A 25,002-nucleotide genomic window follows, 5' to 3' on the forward strand; every position below is an offset into this window, starting at 1 on the left:
AGGCAGCTGGAATGTGCCAGGACAGCGGAGGCCCTGCAAGAGCCAGAGAACCAGTCCAGGTGGAATAAGGGCGTTGGGGGCCTCACTGACTAGAGGATGAGAGTGGTCCCTGACTGGCTCTTGGAGAATGGAATCTGCCATTCTGCGTGGAGCAGGTAGGCCTTTGAGCGCCTCACAAAGCAAAACAAATCAGCAGCAGGAAGTTTCCATCAGGGTCCAAGCCTCTGCATGTGCAGGCTTGTTTGGCTTTATTTTAGAAACAAACCAACATCGTTCATTAGCACTGACACAGCAGGGGCCCCCTACTGCCACCTGACAATCCAGCGTCACTTACACTGCACCCATGCAGGCCACACCTTCAATGGCCCACAGCACACTAGCCCAGAGCAGCCACACAGAAACACACTTCTCACCGCACAAATCTCCCTTTTAAAAAAACCAAGCAAGCATCAGCTCGGAGGAGAATCACCGGCTCCCTACAGCAAGAGGGGACAAAGCTTGGTGGCAGAGGCCCAGGTCCTTGTGGCCCCTCCCGGTGGGGTGAAGGTGACCGGGACTCCTTGGGATTGCATGGCTCCAGCCAGGCCCTGCCAGGGCCTCCTCTGCGGCTGAGAGAGATGGAAGGGATCCTTCCCGACGCCCACAGGTGGGGGCGAGCCACCAGGAACCAGGCCTGTCACCAGCATCCCCGAGCCCCCGCAGACCGGAATGCAAATAGCTCCGGGCCCACGCGGCTCCCAGTCTGCTGACGAGGGCTGCCTGCTCCCATTTCTTCTCTTCCTTTTCATTTTTTTTTGAGGGCTGGCAGTTCTGGAAACTTTTTCTGGCTTCTCAGACAACTGTGGCAAAATGGAGTAGAGAGAGGCCCTGGCCAGGCTCTTTCTGCTGCCTCGCGCAGAGGCGGGAACGGGGAGTGAGTGGTCCCCAGGCCCAGTAGGTGCAGGGCCGGGTGAGGAGACGGAGCTCACCCCCGTTGGGAACCCAGAAGAATGGCATGTCCCCACGCCCAGCCCTTCAGGGGGCCTCGGGAGCCCGCGGCCTGGGTCACCTCCGGCTCCCTGCAGGCTGGGGGCGGCTGCTGCTGCCAGGCTTGGGCGTGGGTGCGGGCGGTGGGCATCCCATGGGGTTAGGGGAGGCGAGAGCCTGAGGAGACTCAGGAGGGGGATCCGTGGACGCGGCTGGCCCGGCCACAGTGGGGGACGAGGCGGGGCACACAGCGATCCCCGGGGTCGGCCTCCCTCCCAGCGCACGGGCGGTCGGAGGAACTGGAGCCCCCCCACCCTGGACAGGGTCCCGCGGGCGAAGGCTTCTCCCCGAGCGCGCCCTTCCTCTAGGGGTCCCTGGAGGGTTTCTCCCCGTCGCCCTGGTCCGGTCTCCCTCCCTCGCCCGCCAGCAGAGGCCGCGCCTCCTCGGAGGGCCTGGCTGCGGCCTCCGGGTGTAGGTGCCTCGGTGGCCACCGCGTCCCCAGGGGGCCTCGCGGACGGGGGCGCAGGACTGCGGGGAGGAGGCGGACGGGCCCCTCGGGCGACACTGCGGGGCGGGCGGCGGGAAGCCCGGACTCAGCGGTTTCCTGGGCAACCGGCCTCCTCCGGTGCGGCCCGCGCGGCTCCAGGTGGCGGGAGGCGGCGGTTGGCGGGAAGGGCCGCGCGGGCCCGGGGGCGGCGCCTCAGGTAGCAGCGCCAGGTGGCGCCCGTGGGCGGCGGGGCTCCCGGCCTTCGCGAGCTTCCTTCCGGATTCCAGCGCGAAGCCGCCGCGGAAACTCCCCAGGCGGGAATCGCAGCTCCGGGAGCTCCGGGGCGGGGCGCGGCGGGTCTCCGAGGGCGCGGGCTCCGGCGGGGCGGCCGGGCTCAGAGGGCGGGCGGGAGCAGGCGGGCGGCGAGGGCGGGCGGCAGCAGCAGCAGCAGCGGGAGCAGGGGCGCCCCGGGCGCCGGGGCCGCTGGGGACGAACGCGGCAGGTCAGGCCCCGAAGCCCGGGCCGCGGTGGCCGCCTCAGGCACCAACTCTGGGGTGGGGGTGGGGGTGGGGGGATCTTTCGGGACCGAACTCGCCCCAGCCTCCCCCTTTCTGCGCGATTGCAGCGCTCCTTCCCCTGCTGCCTGTACATATTCATTCTTTCCAGAAAGGCACCACATGCGTATTTCCGCCGTGGCCCCAGATCCTCCCCGCACCGCCGTTTTGAGCGTTTACACTCATTACCCCGGTCCGTCTGGGAGACCCGCCGGGCTCCTGCCCTCCTGGCCAAAATCCTCCCGGGACACCCCACCTGGACTGCTGTGAACGGGCCTCCACCCGCCTCCCCGGACCCGCAGCACCCCCCGCTCCCTCAGCGTTCTGGGGTGAAGGGGTCTGAATGGCACCAGGGGAGGCGGCAGGGCGGGCCTGTCCTACCTGCGCCCGAGCACTGCTGAGACAACATCCCTTCCAGCGCCGCCACGTAGTCCAGCCCCAGCCAGTCGCGGTAGGTGGTTTTCTCGCCGACAGGCACCGCCCGGACGGTGGCATCCTTGAAAAGCAGGTCTTGGCCGTGATAGTTGGAGGAGTCGAACATTTTGAACCCATTCTTATTGTGGTCGTCTCCAAACAGGTCCTGGAAGCACCGCAATCAGACCTGCTTCTCACTGGGCTCAGGCAGGGTCACCCGCCCAGTGCCGCTTGCTGCAAATTGCTTTACGTGCAGTGACCCAAAGAGCAAGCAATTTCAGCGCCCCACGACTCTGATTGGAAGTCCTAAGCTTGACAACTGATTGGCCTCTGTCACCCAAGCGGGTGTGGGGACACTAGGCCCGCAGGTGCCACTGGAAGAGGCGTTCAGAAGCACTGCGGTGCTCCAGCTCCTGGATGCAGGCCTGAGGCCTGAGATGTCCAGGAAGAAAGACCCAGAAATGAGGGACGGTGTGGGTGGGATTCCTGAGCGTTCTGCAAGGCCTGCTCAGCACTTCTTGGCCTTTTCCATAAGGCTTTCTCACTCTGTCTTACAGATATCTCCCCACAAACCTAAACAATTTCGAGAGGGACTTGTGTTCTGCAGCCAGTCACAATATCAGGTGAGCTGGGCGCTCCTCTCCGCCCTGCTTAGAATCACTGGAATGACCGTTCTGTGGCTACAGCCCTAAAAGAGCTACTAAAAAGACCAGAAGTAGTATGAGAACTCATGAATACAAATATAAATAAAAGACATCTGGAGAACATGCATGAACGTCTGTGTAAAGTGTTAAGTACTGATCAAGGAGGAATGGAGGCAGGTGGCTCTCAGTCTTTTTGGAGGGACTCGCAGATCCTCCTGAAGATCTGATGAAAGCTGTCAGCCTTCTCCCCAGAAAAATGCACATCCACCCAGGATTCTTCTCCCATATTACTTCAGAGGACTTAGCAACCCCCTAGGGAAGCCCAGGGACCCAGAGGAAAGCACTCCTGGGATAGAGGGGTTCCGTGGGGAAGAAAACAGGAAGGAACATGCATCATTTCACAATGTCAAAGTTTAGGAACAGGCCTGGTGAGCCAGCCAGCTCTGCAGTTCTGTGGTGCTGGTGGTGTGGAGAAGGCAATTTCAGCATAAGTCGGGGGAGGGGGAGTGCTTAGAAACCAGAAGCTCCATTGTGAGACAACCTGGGTTTAAATTCTAGGTATATTTTGAAAGCACGACCAATGGGATTTGCCGATAGATTGGCTGTAGAGCACGAGAGGAAGACCGGAGTAAAAAATGACTCCCGAGGAAACGGAAAAGCTAAAGTTGCTCTTAATTGAAGTGGGGAAGACTGAAGGAGAGACGGGGGTCCAACTTCGGACTTGATCCGTTTGAGACGACTGTTAGAAACACAAGTCAAAATGTCAAGTATGTAGTTAAATATGCAAGTTTGGGACTGAGGTCTGAAGATGTAAATTTAGAAGCCATCTGTATATAGATGCTATTTGATGACATGGGATTGGATGAGATCAAGGGTAAGCTGTAGACAGGGAAGAGGGCTGAGAACTGAATCCTAGGGCTAACAGGTCAGGGAGATGAGGAGGAATCAGGAGAGAAGACTGAGGAGTGGCCAGAGAGTGAGAGGACAGCCAGGCAGGGCTGAGGACCTGGGCGCCTGCAGGGGAGGGTGTTTCCAGGAGGAGGGATTGCTGTGGCCGGTGTCTCTGAGAGGTCAAGTAAAATGAAGACTAAGAAACGGCCACTGGGCTTAGCAACATGGTCACTGTGACCTTGACAAGAACAGCTTCAGGGCCCTGGTGGGAGCCTGTCTGGGATAGTCTCCATCCTTAAGAGAGGCCAGAGGAGAGAGGACTTGCTAACTCAGTCTCCATCCTTAAGAGAGGCCAGAGGAGAGGACTTGTTAACTCCAGAGCAGACCACTCTTTGGAGGAGTTTTGCTTTGAAAGGGAGCAGGATTGGCTGGGCACGGTGGCTCACGCCTGTAATCCCAGCACTTTGGGAGGCTGAGGCGGGCGGATCACGAGGTCAGGAGATTGAGACCATCCTGGCTAACACAGTGAAACCTCGTCTCTACTAAAAAATAGAAAAAATTAGCCAGGCGTGGTGGCAGGTGCCTGTAGTCCCAGCTACTCAGGAGGCTGAGGCAGGAGAATGGCGTGAACCCAGGAGGTGGAGCTTGCAGTGAGCTGAGATCGCGCCACTGCACTCCAGCCTGGGTGACAGAGCAAGACTCCGTCTCAAAAAAAAAAAAAAAAGGGAGCAGGATTACAGCTGCAAGAGGATGGATGTGAGACCAAGAGGTTAGTTTGTTCTTTAAGGATGGCAGAAATCACAGCATGTTTCATGTTTGTGAAAATGGTCTGACTGAGAAGGGAAAATCAAGGATGCAGGAGGCAGAGGGGACAGTTTCTGGAGGGATGTCCTTGTGTAAGTGAAAATCACAGAATTTCCCCCGGGCTTCCTCAATTTCTCTAGAGGTCTGCTCCAGGTAGACTGAGGCCTCCCAGGGGCTCAGCTTACCTCTGCTGCACACCCCTCAATGAGGTAGCCCCGCCCTGGCTCACCTGGGCCTTGTCCAGCAGTCCATACACGGTGAAGATGTTGGTGTCTGGCCGGACCATCACGGCATGGGGTGGTATCTGTGCCAGGTTGCAGGCTGCAAACTGGGACACCTCGGCTCGGGCCCCGTTGGGGCACAGCAGTTCATAGTCCTCTGACCTGAGCTCAGCAGCCCAGGGCTCGGAATTGTGGCCTGAGGGGTGTAAAGCAGTGTGTGGGGGGACGTTCGGGGAGTGGGGAGAAGTGTAAAGAGAAGCTGCTATCCTGGGACCCCAAGGCCTTCACTACAGGGAGGTGGCAACATCTGGCCAGCTCCCCAACCCTCTCCATTCTCCACATGCTCTGCTGTGTTACCGGGGTGAAAGAACCCAGCTGTGTTAATGCCATTAGCAGGGAGTAGGGAGTACCTACTATGTGACAAGCACTTTACACACGTTGCTTCATCCCCACAACAGTAATGCAGGGCAGGTGGTGTTGTCCCCATTTTACAGGTGAGGAAACTGAGGCTGTTAATCACTCCCAGGCAGAGAACCCCATCTACGTGTTACATCCTCAAGCCTGAGGGTGGGGTGGCTCCCTGAAGGTGGTGGGTGATTGCCCCTAAGGGCTGAAGTTCTCAAATGGAACAGGGTATAGCATCGCTTGTGGATGCAGAACGCAGCTTCAAGGGCCTTGCTTGCAAAGAATCTCATTCAGGAGGTCTCAGATCAGGCTCAAGAATCTGCATGTTAAACCAGCATCCCAGTGATTCTAAAGCAGGCGGTCCCAGGGCTGCCTGAGAAAATGCTGCCCCTCAGGAATCACATTTTCGTGTCTCTGTGCATTCACTTAGTAGCCATCCTCCTCCTATTTCCAGGAAATCCAGGTGGGCCTTGAGGAGAGCTAAAGATAAAAGGGAAAGGAGTGGCCCTGGGAGGTGGTGACTCACTGCAAGTGAACCTTCCAAGGCCTCTCCAGCACCTGCCTGCCTCCCCTGACCCCATCCCAGACCACACCATACACAGATCTGGGACCAGGCAGGCCCGCTGGGCTCTTGCAGGAGCACACAGCCCCTCCGTGGGGGAGGGTTCCACGTGTTCTTGGTAGGAAGCTGGGCGGGGGAGCTGGGCTGTGGCAACAGGAAGGGTTCAGGGCCTGGAGCCCTCCCTAGCTCTGCTGGGGCAAATGGTCCTACCGCCTTGCTGACCGCCATAGGAGGCAAGATCCAAGTTTTGAAACACTTACTGAGGTTTTCGTTTTTCTTTCCCTGCACGTCTTGCTTCCCACTGTCCAGTCCCCTCCCCACCGGGCCACAGTTGTGCCTTTCTGGACTAAGTCTCTAGGAGGAGACATGTTGGGAGTGAGTGGAGAAGACTGGACCTCCTGCATTTGGGGTTTCAAAGCCTGGGGTGTAGGCAGGGTATACAGACAGTACAAGCCTTTGGTGTTGGAGGAAAACAGCCTCTAGTCTTCAAAACGGACACAGATTCCTTCACGGAGAACAAGAAGAAGGGGAAGTGATATAAGCTGGGGGAGCGTGTGCTCTGATAGGACCATGTATGTACGGGGGTCCTGGAGCAGAGCGTTCCTGAGCTCTTTATCCCAGGCGGAGCCCAGGAAGGTGACTCCAGGAAGAAAACCGCCTGTGTGGTGTGTTGGGCGAGCCCTGCCTCAGTGTGGCTTGGGGGCTGCAGAGAGATTTCCTTGCATGAGGCAGTGACCTGCCCAGGAACACAGACCAGATACTGATTGAACTCATGACCCTGTGGAGAGGCTCATGCCACTCCTACCTCACACCTTGGCACTACATAAATACCCCCAAAAAGACCCCCAGAAGGGGGTCTTTCCAAATTGACTGGGATTGAGTTTCTACCGTTTCGGTGGATCAGGGACTTGAATTCCAGACTATTAAAGACCGTCACGTATCCAGCACCCCTGGATGTGTGGTCTGAGGTCTGTTCTTACCCTGTGACCCTTGGGGCTCCCAGCTTCCCAGGGGTCACAGCCCTCTAGACTCAGCCTCTCTGAGCTGCTGCTTGGCCCCAACCCAGCATGGTGTCTGGGTTGCGCTGAGGATGGGGAACAGTCCCCCCGACCGACCTTTGGCCCTGCTCTGGCCCCCACCTACCATTTGTGTTGTCAAAGACGGTTGTGTGCCTGACGAAGGCAACGTCACCCGCATTCTCCACCAGGCACCTGCCACACAGAGGGCAGGGCAGGCGTCGGCAGGAGGGTCCCAGCCTCTGCACACAGCCCCAGACCGCCAGGCCGCCCGAGTACCTGAAGGCGCCGCTGTAGCCGTAATACCGCTCCTGGCTGTTGCCCACACACTTGTTGCGGCCCTGCTCGTCCCCCACGCACAGTGCACACAGCGAGGAGGGGTAGTTCTCGGGGTTGTTCACGGGCACGCAGCTGGCATTGAAGAACTCGCTCACCGCTGGGGTGGAGGGAAGGGCGATGATGAAGGGCCAGCAGCGGAAAGCATGGCAGGGAGCTGGGCGGGCCGCTCCCCCACAGGTCTGCCCACCCACCTGGCCCTACACCGCAAGGCCACCTGTCTGCTCCGCTCCCCTCAGCTCTGAGTGGAGTGTCTCCTGGAGGATCTCAGCGCGGGGAATGCAGAGGTTGTCTAGATACAGCAACTCCATCACCCAACATCACCCAGCCTTCGCTTAAACTTCCTCAGGGACAGGGATCTCCCGACCTCACTGTTTTGTTCCAATCAGAGCAGCTGTCCAGCTATCTGGGCATGGGAGCTGCCAGCCCTAGTGCCTTCTGTGTGCTTGTGTCAGTGGTTAGAAAAAAAGTGCTTGTATGCTTTCCGAGTTAACAGCCGGGACAGAGGTATGCGGCCTGTCAGCCCAAGGATCTTGCCAGTTTCCATGAATGCTGTGTGATCTAACACACGGCAAGGGCTTCATGTATGGCATATGGTGGGTGCTTCTGTCCCCAGCTTGTGGAGATACCTGGGCACATATGCAGAAGCCTGGCCACCTTCCAACAAGGTCCTCTCCCCAACAGGCTGCGGGTCCCTAGCTAACCCCAGAGAAGGCTTCCCCAGTCTGCGTGCCTAAAAAGGTGGTACCTGTGAGGACGTCACAGTCCTTGGGCCGGATGAAGCCTCTCCGAATGAGGGCGCCCACGGGGATATCCCAGCCTGCAGGGCTGCCGAAACCGGCGTGGCAGGAGCACTTGCCCCGAAGCTCATCCAAGGTGAAGGCGTCGGAGCTGTCCCGTCTCACCACGGCCACCACGTAGTACGAGTTGCTGCTGTCTTCCGCTGGGGAGAGAGGGACTCACGCGAGGGGCCCCTCATCTGAGAGCCCAGGCAAGTGCCTGGGGGGTCCTTCCTTCAAACCCATTCCTTCCTGTCTCTTTGCCTGAGCTATGCAGGCCAAAGAGTACCCAGGCATGAGGCCAGGGTGTTCCGGGAGCAGGCCCAGCCGGGGCTCCTTCCTGTGTCCCCTGTGAGAAGCAGCCTCTCGCCTCCACTTTCCAGCCTTGTCTTCCTCTGGCCCCAGCAGTCCTTCCCCACAGGGGCTTCTTTCTTTCCTTAAACCCAGGTGGTATTTTTCTCACTTCCCAGGAGGAAAGTGGAGGCGCAGCTGAGGCTGCAGAAGCATTTTCCCACAGCCCAGAGATTGCTCACACCCAGGTGGAAGGGACCCAGGCCTCTGAGGTCACCAGTAAGAGGACAGAGGCCAAAGCCCCAGCCCAGGCCCTTGAGAAGGTGCAAATGAGCTGACAGGGGGACTCTGAAGGGCCACTTTCCATGGCTGGTTAGGGCCAGAAGAGGCTGAGGAGGCCCCAGTAGTCCAAGATGGCAAACCACGAGGCCTGCTCTTGTATGGCCTGGGTTGTAAGCTAAGAATGGTTTTTATATTTTGAAAGGGTTATTCAAAGAGAGACTGTCTGTCGTCTGCAAAGCCTCAAGTATTTATCCTCCAATCCTTTACAGAAAGTTTGCCAGCCCCTTAGAGACGTTTGTTGAATAGTTGGGGAAACTGAGGGCTGGGGCAGGAGGGGCAGGCCTGGTGACAGGCAGCCACTATCCCCAGGAGAGAGGCATGGAGCTTTTGAAAATGGCTGAGGGGGGCACTTTTTTATATTTATAAAAATATCCCCACCTCCCGGCTGAGGCCAGGCGGCAGGTCCTGCACTCACGGGCATAGTGCTCCCCAGCTGCGGGAACCAGGCCGTACGTCTTCCCCGCCGTGTAAATGTCCTCGCCACTCAGGGTCACAGCGTCGATGTGCCCAGCCTGAAGGGAACAGAAGAAGCCACTGGGCCGGGGTGGGCCCAGGATGGCTCTGGATGTCGGGGTCCTGTGGAGGTGGCAGGGCCTGGTCTTTTGGGGTTTGTGGCCTCAGGCTTCCCTCCCCTGGGGAATGTGGGTGGGGAGTACCCCATCCTGGCAGTCTGCCCCTTCCTCTCCTTGTGAAGATGCCTGGCCAGGAGTGGTGCCTGGAGGACCAAGGGGCAGAAACACCCACGCAGCACTCTTGCGCGTGGCCACCCAGGGTCCCCTGTGTCCCTGCTCTGAGCAAAGCAAGCGCGATCTCTACCCTCATGCTTGGTGTGGGCCTCCCTGTGCCCTGCCAGCCCCCAGATGGCCGGGCACCACCTCTCCAGCACCTGGCCAAGGGCCAGCACACCGTGTGGTGCAATGCCTGTCTGTTAAATGTGTGTACAGATGGAAGAATGACCGGATCTGAAACGATGGCAGTCTCAGGGCCTGGGGAGGAGGCTCCAGGGCTGAGGGATGGAGTTCTGCCTGCGGAGGCAGCGGGAGGGTCCAGTGCCTTCTTCCCAGGACCCTCCTGGGGCCTCCAGGTCACCTGCACCCATCCCACTTGTCCATTCGGAAGCCTCTTGACAGGTGGCCCCAGCACCCCGCCAAGGGGCTAACTGGTAACAAAGCCATAGTAGTGTGATTAACCTCAAGGGAAGGGGATGACAGTGGGGGAGAGTGGGGACACCTGTGCCCCGGGAAGGTGTCCCACGCCATCTGAAGAGGCATGAAGTGATGGTGGTTAATAACAGGCAGCAGCATTGATATTTGGGGCCAGGAGGGTGCACCACTCGGGGCCCTTTTTCCACCGCTCAGACCTCCCCCTTCCTATTGTGCTGTCGGGCAGGACACAGACCCTGCACCGCAGCCCAGGGCCCTTCTGGCTGATGGTCCCTTCCCTGGGTAACTGGCAGGGCAGGAATGGGTGTTACAGCCACACTGGACTCTTCTCTGAGAACCTCAGAAGCTAGAACTGAGGGTCTTTGAGCCCTTTGCTGGGGTTCTGAGGAGCCCCTGAAGTCTCTCCTCTTCCCGCAGGTCCCAGGGCAGCCCCCTGGCCCTCTGTGAGCCCAGATTGACAGGAGGCTGTCACTCAGAGGAAGTTGAAACCTCCCTCCCTGCACCTCTCCCTGCTCTGGGGCTCTTGGAAAAATAGGGCAGCCTGCCAGGCATTAGGAAATAAAGAACCTCCCCACTGAGCCCTTTCCGCAGTTCCGGCGGAGGCTCCTCTGTCAGCATCACACACAGTCACACTCAGCTCTGCACAAGGACAGGCTTCCATCGGGGCCTGCGGAAGCTCCCGGAACACCCCCGCCTTGGGCCCGGGCACTCCTTGGCCTGAGGCTGGGGTGGTCTCCACTCCCGAGATCCAGAAGTGTGGAGACAGGGCTGTGGCCTGGCTCAGGCAACGCGGTGTGGGGAAGCTCATACAACACATCCCGGCTGGTGACTTTGGGCAAGTTACTTCCCCAGCCTCTCTCTCCCCAGTTCCAGACCCAAAAGTGGGGCTGATGGTCACAACAACCGCCAGGGCTGTTGTGAGGGTTACATGAGATGATCCACACAATGGCCCTCACTGTGTGGGGCATACAGGGAGTGTCAGCTTGCACGATGGTCATTGTCATAGGCCTGGTCACCCTGTATTCTTGCCCGGTCTCCTCTTCGTGGCCTTCCGGTTGATGTGGTTCCCTGGCCTGGGCAGAGGTGGCACTGCTGAGGGGCCTGTGCTTGGGGACCCCCTGAGCAGGCCTCACCTTTTTGCTCTGAAAACAAAAACTGCGGCGTGTGGACACCCACGGGCTGACAGCCAGGGCTCTGGGCCAAGGCTGGACACCTGTGACCACAGCAGTTCTCCCTGACTGTAGAGCCTCTGCGGCCTCCTCTGCATCTGGCATTAGTCTCCAGGCAGAGAAGCAAACCAGGAAAGAGATGAACGGGCACTAGAGATCAGGCCAGTGTTTCTAGCTGCGGATGGTGAGCCTATTCATGGGGGCCAAAACGATTGAATGGGTCATGACAAGTGTCAGGAAAAAAAGGATTAGAATAGAATACATTAGAAAATAGCGGGTACCATTTATTTCATATCTCTGTATATAAGGACATACATTTTTAAATTTATATCTGAAAGAAAAGTTTTCGTGCACTAGATTATGATCAATGCAAAATGAATTCTGAGTGCACGGTGCTGTCAAAAATGCTGAACTTCTTGAGGAGCGCCTCTGCCCGGCTGCCCCGTCTGGGAGATGAGGAGCACCTCTGCCCGGCCGCCCCGTCTGGGAGGAAGTGAGGAGCGCCTCTGCCCTGTTGCCCTATCTGGGAAGTGAGGAGCGCCTCTGCCTGGCCGCCACCCCGTCTGGGAAGTGAGGAGCGCCTCTGCCCGGCTGCCACCCCATATGGGAAGTGAGGAGCGCCTCTGCCCAGCCGCCCCTTCTGGGAGGTGAGGAGCGCCTCTGCCCAGCCGCCCCGTCTGGGAGGCGAGGAGTGCCTCTGCCCGGCCGCCCCGTCTGGGAGGTGAGGAGCGCCTCTGCCTGGCCGCCACCCCGTCTGGGAGGAAGTGAGGAGCACCTCTGCCCAGCTGCCCCATCTGGGAAGTGAGGAGCGCCTCTGCCCGGCTGCCACCCCCTATGGGAAGTGAGGAGCGCCTCTGCCCGGCCGCCCACTCTGGGAAGTGAGGAGCGCCTCTGCCCGGCCGCCCACTCTGGGAAGTGAGGAGCGCCTCTGCCCGGCCGCCCACTCTGGGAGGTGAGGAGTGCCTCTGCCCGGCCGCCCCGTCTGGGAGGTGAGGAGCGCCTCTGCCTGGCCGCCACCCCGTCTGGGAGGAAGTGAGGAGCACCTCTGCCCGGCCGCCCACTCTGGGAGGTGAGGAGCGCCTCTGCCCGGCCACTCCGTCTGGGAAGGGAGGAGCGCCTCTGCCCGGCCACCCCGTCTGGGAGGTGAGGAGCGCCTCTGCCCGGCTGCCACCCCGTCTGGGAGGAAGTGAGGAGCACCTCTGCCCGGCCGCCGCCCCATCTGGGAAGTGAGGAGCACCTCTGCCCGGCCGCCACCCCATATGGGAAGTGAGGAGCGCCTCTGCCCGGCCACTCCGTCTGGGAGGTGAGGAGCGCCTCTGCCCGGCCGCCCCGTCTGGGAGGTGAGGAGTGCCTCTGCCCGGCCGTCACCCCGTCTGGGAGGAAGTGAGGAGCACCTCTGCCCGGCTGCCCCGTCTGGGAGATGAGGAGCACCTCTGCCCGGCCGCCCCGTCTGGGAGATGAGGAGCACCTCTGCCCGGCCGCCCCGTCTGGGAGGTGAGGAGTGCCTCTGCCCGGCTGCCACCCCGTCTGGGAGGAAGTGAGGAGCACCTCTGCCCGGCCGCCCCCTCTGGGAAGTGAGGAGCGCCTCTGCCTGGCCGCCACCCCGTCTGGGAGGAAGTGAGGAGCGCCTCTGCCTGGCTGCCCCATCTGGGAAGGGAGGAGCACCTCTGCCCGGCCGCCACACCGTCTGGGAAGTGAGGAGCGCCTCTGCCTGGCTGCCCCATCTGGGAAGGGAGGAGCACCTCTGCCCGGCCGCCACACCGTCTGGGAAGTGAGGAGCGCCTCTGCCTGGCTGCCCCATCTGGGAAGGGAGGAGCACCTCTGCCCTGCCGCCACACCGTCTGGGAAGTGAGGAGCACCTCTGCCTGGTCGCCCCGTCTAGGAGGTGAGGAGCGCCTCTGCCCGGCCGCCCAGTCTGGGAAGTGAGGAGCGCCTCTGCCCGGCCGCCCTGTCTGGGAGGTGAGGAGCGCCTCTGCCTGGCCGCCACCCCATCTGGGAGGAAGTGAGGAGCGTCTCTGCCCGGCCGCCCCGTCTGGGAAGTGAGGAGCGCCTCTGCTCGGCCGCCCCCTCTGGGAAGTGAGGAGCGCCTCTGCTCGGCCGCCCCGTCGGGGAAGGGAGGAGCGCCTCTGCCCGGCCGCCCCGTCTGGGAGGTGAGGAGCGCCTCTGCCCGGCTGCCACCCGGTCTGGGAGGAACTGAGGAGCGCCTCTGCCCGGGCGGCCCCGTCTGGGAAGCGAGGAGCGCCTCTGCCCGGGCGGCCCCGTCGGGGAAGTGAGGAGCGCCTCTGCCCGGCCGCCCCATCTGGGAGGAGAGGAGCGCCTCTGCCCGGGCGGCCCCGTCTGGGAAGCGAGGGGCGCCTCTGCCCAGCCGCCCTGTCTGGGAGGTGAGGAGCGCCTCTGCCCGGCTGCCCTGTCTGGGAGGTGTACCCAACAGCTCCGAAGAGACAGCGACCATCGGGAGCGGGCCATGAGGACGATGGCGGTTTTGTTGAAGAGAAGGGGAGGAAGTGTGGGGAAAGGAAGGAGAGATCAGATTGTTGCTGTGTCTGTGTAGAAAGGGGTGGGCATAGGAGACTCCATTTTGTTCTGACTAGGAGAAATTCTTCTGCCTTGGGATGCTGTTGATCTATGGCCTTTCCCCCAGCCCCATGCTCTCTGAAACATGTGCTGTGTCAACTCAGGGTTAAATGGATTAAGGGTGGTGCAAGATGTGCTTTGTTAAACAGATGCTTGAAGGCAGCATGCTCTTTAAGAGTCATCACCACTCCCTAATCTCAAGTACCCAGGGGCACAAACACTGCAGAAGGCCGCAGGGTCCTCTGCCTAGGAAAACCAGAGACCTTTGTTCATGTGTTTATCTCCTGACCTTCTCTCCACTATTATCCTATGACCCTGCCATATCCCCCTCTCCGAGAAACACCCAAGAATGATCAATAAATACTTCAGAAATTAAAAAAAATAAAAAATAAAAAAAAACAAAAACAAAAAAAAAAAAAATGCTGAACTTCTCTATGAAAATTCCAATGACATTCTCTACAGAATTAGGAAAAACAATCCTAAACTTTGTGTGGAACCACAAGTGACCCTGAATAGCCAAAGCAATCCTAAGCAAAAAGAACAAAGATAGAGGCATAGGAACGGACATATAGACCAATGATACAGAACAGAGAACCCAGAAATTAACCCGCAGTTTTACAGCCAGCTGATTTCTGACAAAGGTTCCAAGAACCTCTTTGGGAAAAGAGTGATCTCTTCTTCAGTGGATGCTGCTGGGAAGAAGCTGAATGTTCAAGTGCTGAATGAACGGGGCCCTAAACTACCCCTCACCCTGCGCAGGGACCAACTCAAAATGGATGAGGTGCCTAAATGCAGAGCCCAAGACAATAAAATTGCTGAAGAGAATATAGACAAAACGCTTCAGGACGTTGGTCTGAGAAAAGATTTTATGAAAAGACCTCAAAAGCATAGGCAACAAAAGCAATAATAAGCAAATGCAGTTAAACAAAAAAGTTTCTGCACAGCAAAGAAAACAATCGACAGAGTGAAATGAAGACAGCCTACGGAATGAGAGAAAATATTTGCAAACTACCCATCCAACAAGGGATTAATATCCAGAATATACATGCAACAGAAACATCTCAACAGCAGAAAACCATCCAACTTAAAAATGGGCAAATGATCAGAACAGACGTTTCTCAAAAGAAGACGTAACAAAATGCCAGCAGGCATCACTAATCATCAGGGAAATGCAAATCAAAGCCACAGTGAGGTATCAGCTCACCCCAGTTAGGGTGGCTGTTATCAAAAAGATAAAAAATAACAAATGCTAGTGAGGATGCAGAATAAAGGAAACTCTTACACACCGTTGGTGGGGATGTAAACCCGGACAGCCGCCATGGAAAACAGTATGGAAGTCCCTCCACAAACTACAAATCGAACTATTTAATACCATATGGTCCAGCAATCCCACCACTGGGAATCTGTCCAAAGGAAAGGAAATCAGCCTGTGGAAGGGATGCCTGCACCCCATGTTTATTGCAGCACCGGTCACAATAGCCAGGATATGGAATCAACCCAGGTGTCCAACAACAGAGGATGGATAGAGAAAATGTCATCGGCATGCACCGTGGAATACTATTTAGCCATAAAAAAGAATGAAATCCTGTCACTGGCAGCAACACGGATGGAACTGGAGGACACCGTGTTATGTGAAATAAGCCAGGCACAGCAAGTTAAACACCATATGTTCCACTCATATGTGGAAGCTAAAAAAAGTTGATCTCGCAGAAGTAAAAAGTAGAACAGAGGATACTGCAGACTGGGAAGGGTAGGGGAAGGTTTTTTTTTTTTTTTTTTTTTGAGACAGAGTCTCGCTCTTGTCACCCAGGCTGGAGTGCAATGGTGTGATCTCGGCTCCCTGCAACCTCCACCTCCGGGGTCCAAGCGATTCTCCTGCCTCAGCCTCCCGAGTAGCTGGGATTACAGCTGTGTGCCACCATGCCCAGCTAATTTTTTTGTACTTTTAGTAGAAACAGGGTTTCACCATGTTGGCCAGGCTGGTCTTGAACTCCTAGCCTCAAGTGATCCACCCACCTCGGCCTCCCAAAGTGCTGGGATTATAAGTGTGAGCCAATGCACCCAGCCGGGAGACATAGGAAGAATAAGCTCCAGTGTTCTATAGACTGTAGGATGACTAGAGTTAACAATAATACATAGTTTCAAACAGTAGGACAGTATTGCATGTTCTCCACACAGAGAAATGAGCAATGTTTGAGATGATGGTATGCTAATTATTATCCTGCTCCGATCACCATGTATTCTATGTATCGAAGCATCAGTATGTATCTCATGAATATGCACAATTATTATTTGTCTATTTAGAAAAATTAGGAAAAAAGAAAAAACAAGTTGAACAATGATCCACGCCCACTCTCTACTGCACAAGGGAAGGCTGAGATTCAGAAAGGGGAAGGGGCTTGCCCCAGGCTACAGGGCGTCAGTGCCCACCTGGGCCAGCGCTCCTTCTGCTCCTGGCCCCTCCACTCAGCGAGGAGCTCCCAGGCTCTCCAGGGGACTCATCCCTATCTGCCTGTCCCCTGGGGTGGGTGCTGGCCCCTGAGGTCGCTCCTCCCCGCCTGTCCCTGTGGGCTTGTTGCAGTAGACACTGTCCTCTTCCCCAGGCAGCAGGGGGTGTGGGTAGTAAGAACAGCCCAGGCACTGCCACCACCCACCCACCTGGCCCACGCTGCACCTGCGTGACCCCCACCTGGATCTGCTCCATGCAGTGCTGGGGGGACTTGGCTGACACGCACTGGATCTCCGGCTTGAGCCGCTGCCGGCGGAAGGCTACGGCCATGTCTCCACACTTCTGGATCTCGGGAGTGGAGAGCACACACCAGCGCAGGTAGGGGGGCAGCCCTGGGGTGGGGCAAGCAAGTGGTCACTGCCAGGCCAGTCCCGCCACGGAAGAGTGTGGAGTCGGACCCAAGGGAAATTCTGGGCCTTTCTCCTGTCAGCTGTGTGGCTGGGATAAGTTATTTAACCATCGGATCCCACTTCCTCATACAGAAAAGGGGCAACTGTGAGGCTTGAGGAAGACCACGGCTGTCGTGTATCTACCTCAGTGTGTGACACCCGCTTCCCTGGCTGGAGGTGGAAGATATATGGGGCCAGGGGGCTAAAGGCAAGAAGCTCACTTGTAGACTACTGCAATGGTCCAGGCGAAAGACGGCGCTTGCGCCAGGACTGTAGCCGTGGGGTAGAGGCGGGGAGTAGGAGCGAGAGGCTGTAGAACTGACAGGACACCATGGCCGTGGATGGAGGGGCGAGGAGACCCTTCCCAAGACAGATTCTGATGGTCTGTATCCTACTCTGCTGCGGCCAGGTGGGGCTTCCGAGGCACAACAGGCCATATAGCTGAAGAGATGCTTCCTCCCCAAAGCCCCAGGGGCAGAGGAATGGAAATGACAGGTTCCCGCAGAGGCCTCCCTGGTAAGCGTCTTCCCCCGGCCACTTTCCCAGAGAACCTCGCCATGCCCGAGGTTGAGCTGGGCTGGAGCTGGCAGCAGTCAGGACAGGTGGACTTACGGTTGGGGTCGCAGAGCAGACCCTTCATGGCGTGCAGGTACTCGTGGCCCAGCCACGCCTCGTAGGTCTGCGTGGCGATGGGCACAAGCTCCGAGGTAGAGTCTTTGAAGAGCAGATCCTTCTGGCCATAGGCCTCAGAGCTGAACATCTGGAAGCTGCTGCCCTCGTGGCTGAACAGACGCTGTGTGTCAAGGGGTGTGGTACAGGGTGGTGAGGATGCTGACAGGCTATATCCTTCCCTCCCACTTTGGCCCCTACCTCCTTCTTCCCCGACCTCAGACCAGGCACCCACTCTGAGGGCCAGATGAGGCCTCCCTCTTCTGCGGCGCCTCCCCTGATCCGCTGCCTCCTTCCCCCTGGGCCCTGCCAGTTCTGGGTCTGCTCTGAGTTCATTTGGCCTCCTCACACTCAGCTGTTTGGACACGTGACTGTGGCCAGGGGTGGGATGGTCCTGAGGACATGCCATGGGGCTGGTGGTAGCAGCCTGGATGGGGCAAAACTAACTGAGCCTGGGGCACCAGCAGTCAGAAGTCTATTGCTGTCATAAGCAGCGGTTTTAGCCAAACCTTATTCGCCACATGTAATTAATGGTGTGCTTTGAAAGGCGCTGGTTTTGTTACTTGGTTTATTTGCTCATATGTTTTGGTTTTAGCTCTCAGAGACACAAGTATCAGGAGCTTCTTCTGAGGGTGCCTGAGTCTCTGGGTCCCCCTCCTGTAGGCCCCCCTCCCCTGGTCAGCCCTCCTCCTGGCCAGCCAGCACAGTTGGTTCCTCACTCTGACCTGGCCCGATGCTGGGGTCTGTCCCAAGGACAATCTCTGGGTCCTGCCCCTCCTGGTCCCACCCTGCTGAGCGACCGCAGGGCCCAGCACCATCCAGGAAGCTGTGCAGGGGGGTTGGGGGACCCTGAGCCCACCTGGCCTTTGTTGAGCAGCCGGAAGATGAGGCCCCCATCTGTGTCGGCCCGGACCACCACGGCATGAGCAGGCACCCGGGCCAGATGGCACTGCCTCCACTCGGTGACGTCGGCCCGGCTGCCATCCCGGCACAGCAGCTCGAAGTCCTGTGACAGCAGGGCCTGGCCCCAGGAGGGAAGCGTCTTCCCTGGGAAGCAGGAAGCCTGGGCTGAGCCAGCTCCGAAAGGGGTTGGGGTGGGTGGCAGGGAAGGCCCAGGAGAGGGAATCTGGGGGGTAGCTGGGTGTCATGGACATGAGAACCCAGCATTCAGAAGGTGGCAGAGCTTGGTGGCTGCACCCAGCTCCAGGTACCTACACAGACTCTATCTCGTTACTCTCATTTTCTAGCTCTCACCAATTTCTATTGCTAAAGTGAATTGGAGGTATCTGACAGTAATACAATACTTATAAGTAACTATTCAAGATAAACAAAGTAAGAAAATAAGAAAGGCTGGCCGGGCGTGGTGGCTCAAGCCTGTAATCCCAGCACTTTGGGAGGCCAAGGGGGGCGGATCACGAGGTCAGGAGATCGAGACCATCCTGGCTAACACGGTGAAACCCCGTCTCTAATAAAAATACAAAAAATTAGCCAGGTGTGGTGGCGGGCGCCTGTGGTCCCAGCTACTCGGGAGGCTGAGGCAGGAGAATGGCGTGAACCTGGGAGGCAGAGGTTGCAGTGAGCCAAGATCGCGCCACTGCACTCCAGCCTGGGCAACAGAGCGAGACTCTGTCTCAAAAAAAAAAAGAAAGGCTTTGGGTGAGACAGATGAATGTACCAAGAGTCTAGGATGAGCTCGCGGCTGCCATGAGGGACTGCGTTTGGCTCTGAGCAGGGGGCAGGGGGCAGGGGGCAGGTCCCGGAGCAGGGGCCACGGAATCTACCCACCCCGGGGCTAGAGAGGAAGGGGGAACTCCCGTAACTCCAACTATTCATATTGCGATGGATTTCTTTCAAGTCCTTTTTTCTATTTTATTTCCTGTCTTTTGACCCACCCCCCCCCCCCTTTTTTTTTTGAGACGGAGTCTCGCTCTGTCGCCCAGGCTGGAGTGCAGTGGCGCGATCTCGGCTCACTGCAACCTCCGCCTTCTGGGTTCACGCCATTCTCCTGCCTCAGCCTCCCGAGTAGCTGGGACCACAGGTGCTCGCCACCACGCCCGGCTAATTTTTTGTATTTTTTTAGTAGAGACGGGGTTTTACTGTGTCAGCCAGGATGGTCTCGATCTCCTGACCTCGTGATCCACCCACCTTGGCCTCCCAAAGTGTTGGGATTACGGGCGTGAGCCACCGCACCTGGCCTTTTTTCTTTTTTTGAGACGGAGTCTTACTCTGTCACTCAGGCTGGAGTGCAGTGGCATGATCTTGGTTCACTGCAACCTCCGCCTCCCAGGTTCAAGTGATTCTTCTGCCTCAGCCTCCCGAGTAGCTCAGATTACAGGCGTGCGCCAACATGCCTGGCTAATTTTTGTATTTTTAGTAGAGATGGGGTTTCACCATGTTGGCCAGGCTGGTCTCGAACCCCTGACCTCATGATCTGCCAGCCTCGGCCTCCCGAAGTGCTGGGATTACAGGCGTGAGCCACTGTGCCCAGCCTCCTTTTGACCACTTTTAACCTGGCTAAGGACACAGTTGACAGGCAATTTTGCATCCTATTTGGTAGAGTATTTTTCCACAGTATTGGAAACTTTCCATAAATTCATTTGTTTCTCAACAGAAAAGAAAATTTGCAAGAGTAACTATTAACACCAAACAGGGATATTGAGAAGATGAATATTAAGGACTATAATTAAACCACAGATGGTCCCACATAACAATATTTTTACGACTTTAAGACAAGGAGGAAAAAAACCTCTACAAGGAAATGGGAAGAAAAAAGATAATTTGTACGGTCATGAAAGCTTTCACTGCAAAGCTATTTTAAAACAAAACCAAAAACCCGCACCAGAGTGGTAGTTCAGGAAAAGTCCCGAAAGGTCATTTTTAACGGCCACATGGTGGTTTGCAGCGCTCTGAATGATTCAGTGCTGTTCTACCCCCGCTTCCCAACTTTCCTCTGTTTTGCGGCTGCTGCAAAACCTTTGGTTAGAGCTCTGGGGCATCATTTGCCTTCCCACAGACAAAGGCATCATTTAGGTGCTTCCATCAGCCACTCCCGCTTCTCCTCAGCCAAGAACAATGAAAGTCCTGTCACTTCCCTGCTTTAGGTATTTATGCCACTTCTACCCCTTTGCTCTTACCAATCTTTTTGTATAAAGTCACTTAAAAAATTACTTCCTTAGATTGCCTCAGATTACCATCAAAACTTTGAAAAAGCTGCCAGGTGCATGCCTGTCATCCCAGCTACTCAGGAGGCTGAGATGCGAGGATCAATTGAGGCTGGGGGTTTGAGACCAGCCTGGGCAACATGGTGAGACCCCCATCTCAAAAAAAAACCCCAAGTTTGAAAGACCTGATTTTCAACCCAACATATCCCTACTCTTCGCCTGTTTTCCGAATTCTCCTTTGTCAGACTCGTCTTGGGGCCTGTGAACAGGAGCCCATTTCCAGGCTTGCCCAGCACTAGAGCGCATCGTCCTACGTGCTTCCTCGTGTGCAGGGCACTCGTTTTCCTCCTTCTCAGATCTGGTCCGTGTTTGCTTTCGTGACGGACTTTCTGATTAATAACAGCAAGGAATGACAATGATTAAAAAAAAAAACCCTAATCATCAGACTTCCTGGGAGAGGCAAAACTGCAGACAGAACAGTGTGTTTGCTGCTTGCGGGCAGGTCCAGGGGGATAACTAGCAGGGGCCTGAGGAACTCCTGGGCTGAAGGGTCTACCCCATCAAGATCTCGATTGTGGTGGTGGTTATACAACCATATGTATTTGGCAAAACTCATAGAACTATCCTTCAAAAAGAACAAATTTTGCTGCATGTAAATTATATCTCAATTCAAAAAAAGAAACAATCTTCAGGCAAATCTAAATCGAGGGACATTCTATAAAATAACTGGCCTGATGCTTTAAAATGCCAATGTCATAAAAAACAAAGACTGAAAAACTGTTCCAAGATAAAGGAAACTAAAGAGATCTAACAACTAAACCCCATGCATGGTAAGAGTTTAGGTCCTGGTCTGAAAGAAATGGGTATGAAGCGCAGAATTGGGACGGTGAGTGAATCTGCAATATCGGCTATAGATTGGATAACAGGATTGTATCAGAGTTGCGTGTCCTGATTTTGATTATTGTGGCTAGGTACACACCTCCTTGTCTTAGCGATACACACTAAAGTATTCAAGGGGTATGACATAGGCAAATGTACTCTCAAATGGGTCAGAACACACACACGCACACACACACAATCAAATGTGGAAAAATGCTAAACAGTTAGAATTTGGGTGAAGAATAGAAGGGAGCTCTCTGAATTCTTCTTGTAAGTTTTCCAAAGCTCAGTTCTTTCAAAATTAAAGAACTTAAATGACATGACGGCTCAATATATGACACCAATTTGTCGTCGTCGTTGTTAGACGGAGTCTCGCTCTGTCACCAGGCTGGAGTGCAGTGGCGTGACCTTGGCTCACTGCAAGCTCCGCCTCCTGGGTTCAAGCAACTCCCCTGCCTCAGTTTCCCGAGTAGCTGGGATTTGTGGCACCCACCACCACGCTTGGCTAGTTTTTTGTATTTTAGCAGAGATAGGATTTCACCATGTTGGCCAGGATGGTCTCATCTCCTGACCTCGTGATCCACCCACCTCGGCCTCCCAAAGTGCTGGGATTACAGGCGTGAGCCACCGCGCCCGGCCTCAACACCATCCTGTATCTTAAACCTTCCCAGGGATGAAGGACACATTCTCCAGGCAAGGGGAGAAAAATGCCAGGAAGGGCTGGTAGGTGATATCCAGTGCAGGGGTTTGCAAATTGCTTAAAAAATCAGACCCTCATCTTCAGGTGGAACCAGAACCCAATTTCATATTCAAATCAGAGCAGAGCAGAGCTGCTCGCTGACCCCCTTCTCCTGCCCTGTGGGCAGTGGGCACTCCATTGGTGACACCCGCCTCTGCTCTTCTGCAGCTGGGAGTGCTGAGGCTCAGAGACTGTGGGACTTGTCCAAAGTCACCCAGAGACTCAGAGCAGCACTGCACTAGGGCGTTTGATCCCAACTCTGCCATCTAGGGTCCCTGCCCCAGGCCGGCCTGGCCTGACTCCCTGCTCCTCTGGGCCCGTGCCCCTCCCCCACTCACCATCCGTGTTCTCCAGTACCGTGCTGTGCTTCACAAAGGCCACGTCCCCTGCCCCTTCCGCCAGGCACCTGCGGAGGAGAAGCTGTGGGTCTGGATGGGCTGAGCCCCTGCCCCTGCTCATCTTCCACCTCTGGAGGCCTGGCTTGGGCTGTAGGGGTGGCCACGATGGGCATGGGCTTTCCAGTCATGTGGTCTGGGTTCCAGCTCCCTGGCTGGTTGGTTGTGTGGCTTTGCCAAGTTGTGGCCCCTTCCTAGCCCCTATCATCTGTAAAGCGGGGGTGGGAAAGTAGCTCCCACAGGGCTGCTCTATCCAGTATAGACCCTCTCCAGCCTAGCTCAGGCCTGTAGGGAGCAGGCACTCCCAGGACAGCTGCTATTATAATATCAGCAGCCTTGACTCTCAGGGTGTCGGTTTTTTGTGTGTTTGTTTTTGTTGTTTTGTTTTTAGAGATAGGGTCTCACTGTGTTGCCCAGGCTGGAGTGCAGTGGCGCAATCATAGCTCACGGCAGCTTTGAGCTCTTGGGCTCAAGTGATCATCCTGCCTCTGCCTCCAAAGTAGCTGGGATGACAGGTGTGTGCCACCATGCTGGGCTAATTTTCACGGTGTTTTGAAGAGCATTGTACCCTGAATCAGGGGATTGGACTAGAAGGCCTTTTCATGCCATGCCACAGAATCCTCAGTGGGAGGGACCATTGACTTTTACATGTTCTGCTGATGTCACTGCCCAGTGTTGGAGGCAGGTCAGACCTGCTGGGCAAAGGGGCTGCTTGGGTCCCCACAGGCAGAAAATATGCAGGTATTAGAGCAGGTCGGGGAGGGCGACATCAGGAGAGGGTTCTGCGGCTCCAAGAGAGTCAGAGAGAATGTGTGCATAGCCAAGGACACGGGGCAGTGGAGGGGCAAGGCTGTCCCGCTCAGGGGTGCTGAGGACTTTTCTTCTGTCTACGCCAAAAACTGCATCCACTCAGATCACATCTGGAGCGTGGGGCACCAGCAGGCTTCCCCGCTCCGGGTGGAAACGTGAGGTAGCTAGAGGGGCCCGAGAAGCTTCCTTTCCAATCCTGCTGAGCACGTTTCCTCCTCTGCAGGCAGATGGAATTGGACCATGAGCTGTTAGAGACTCTCTTGCATCCACAGAAGGATTACCCAAGGTGCCAGCCGCAACCAGCAGCAGAGACAGGCCGGCTCCAGGTGTCAAGACACACTCCCCCGACCCCCTCTCCCTGCTGGTCTGAGAATGGGGACATGGGAGTGGCCAAAAGGCTGTTTTTTCCATTTTCTTCTCTCCGAGCCCTCACCTCACTAAATATACCAAACATGTTGATTTTATGAGCAAATCCGGTTTGGCATATTCCAGCTGGATGTTTCTAAACTAACCAGGGCACAGAACTATATAAAGGGTGCTTTGATGAGATGCAGCCAACACGCCACTTCCCCCTCCACGGCCCCCTCTGGGCAAAGGTGTTTTTCCCCAGCATCTGTGGCCTTAAGCGCCTCCGCCTGCCCAACTCAGCCCCCCCCCCGCCCCCACTCCGCTCACCGGAAGGCCCCGCTGTAGTCGTAGTATCTCTCCTGGGGGCTCTTGTCACACACCCCTTCTCCAGAGCTGTCACCCCTGCAGAGGCGACAGAGGGACTCAGAGTAACCGGTCTCTCCTGCCCCTGGGACGCAGCTGCCCCCAAAATAGTCGCTGACAGCTGTGGGAAAGAGGTAGAGAGGTCACTCAGCAGAACTTTCTTCAGAGCCAAGCCAAGCCCCCAGGGTCAGCAGGGGGCCCGGGCTCTCATCTGGACTCTGCTGAGAATGGTTCCACCTTCCAGCTTCAGTCTGAGCAAAGCTGGGGAGTGGACCCGATCAGTGACCCCCAAACCGGGTCCACCAAGGCAGCAGAGAGCATTGGGAGCGACTGTCATTTAAAAGTGGTTCGGGAGAACTAAACATTTCCTCCTAAATGATCACGCAGGATAACTGAGTATCAGCCAGATGCTCTTCTCACTGTGGGTTTCATTTCCAGCTCAGCCAAGTGAGATTGATGACAGAAGGGAAATAAAGAATTACTGAAGATCATTCATGGGTAGACAACCCTTCTCACAGCACAGGGAGGGAGGCACACGCCCAGCTGCCGGCCTCAAGGGGGACGAGGTCAGGGTCCGCTGCCCTGCATGGTTCTTCCAGCCCTGCTGGCACCAAGTATTCATCCTGTGCCGCGCGAGGAGGCCCTGTTGCCGGCACCTGAGCCAGTCGGGCCACGCTTATCACCAGCCAGACTGAGCTTTTCCAGAGTAAGCCCTCTTCCTGGTTTTCTTTTTGTGACCTTCCAGAGGAGTAGATATTTAACAAATATGCCAAGTGCCTGGCGAGCCGCCCACACCTGGCCACCAGCTGAGAGGGTGAGGCTTCCAGGCTCTCGTGGGTTTACATGGCTGGTTGGGCTGATGAGCCACTTGGGAGCTTTCTGGGTGCAAGTCAGCACCTTGTTTGGGTCCTGGAAAAATAGCATTTCTGGTCCTGTAAAGCTGAGGACACATTTCTAGACACAGTGACCTGCGCCGGGTCTATACCGGTGGGAAGCACTCCTGGGAGATTCACTGCTTCCCACTCATGGGCTGGGCCCGTGCCTGGCTGTGCCATGTGGGACACCATGATGGGTGAGCAAGAATCGTGCCCCACAGGGTCCAAGCAAGCAGGAAGTCAAGCG

General features: G+C 56.5%; 1 protein-coding gene across 6 annotated transcripts in view; it reads right to left on the bottom strand.

Moving 5' to 3' along the window:
* Nucleotides 1-203: 203 nt before the first annotated feature.
* The window catches only part of MELTF (melanotransferrin), a 30,600-nt gene continuing 5,801 nt past the window's right edge, over nt 204-25,002 (bottom strand). For 3 of the 6 annotated variants that reach the window (XM_054480484.2, XM_063661365.1, XM_063661363.1), the window contains 12 exons: nt 23,845-24,001; nt 22,303-22,370; nt 18,045-18,232; nt 17,129-17,309; nt 16,308-16,459; nt 9,128-9,224; nt 8,049-8,243; nt 7,244-7,400; nt 7,092-7,159; nt 4,990-5,177; nt 2,389-2,587; nt 204-1,936 (listed from right to left, as the gene is read on the bottom strand). In XM_054480484.2, coding sequence (XP_054336459.1) covers nt 1,848-1,936; nt 2,389-2,587; nt 4,990-5,177; nt 7,092-7,159; nt 7,244-7,400; nt 8,049-8,243; nt 9,128-9,224; nt 16,308-16,459; nt 17,129-17,309; nt 18,045-18,232; nt 22,303-22,370; nt 23,845-24,001 — 1,739 coding nt within the window. In that variant the 3' untranslated portion in view covers nt 204-1,847. Of the gene's footprint in view, nt 1,937-2,388; nt 2,588-3,183; nt 3,805-4,989; nt 5,178-7,091; nt 7,160-7,243; nt 7,401-8,048; nt 8,244-9,127; nt 9,225-16,307; nt 16,460-17,128; nt 17,310-18,044; nt 18,233-19,883; nt 20,736-22,302; nt 22,371-23,844; nt 24,002-25,002 lie in introns of those variants that run through there. The other 3 variants (XM_054480486.2, XM_063661364.1, XM_054480487.2) reach the window with 2 other exon arrangements.

This window comes from Pongo pygmaeus, chromosome 2, assembly GCF_028885625.2.
Source record: "Pongo pygmaeus isolate AG05252 chromosome 2, NHGRI_mPonPyg2-v2.0_pri, whole genome shotgun sequence".
In the NCBI taxonomy this organism is placed as follows: domain Eukaryota; kingdom Metazoa; phylum Chordata; class Mammalia; order Primates; family Hominidae; genus Pongo; species Pongo pygmaeus.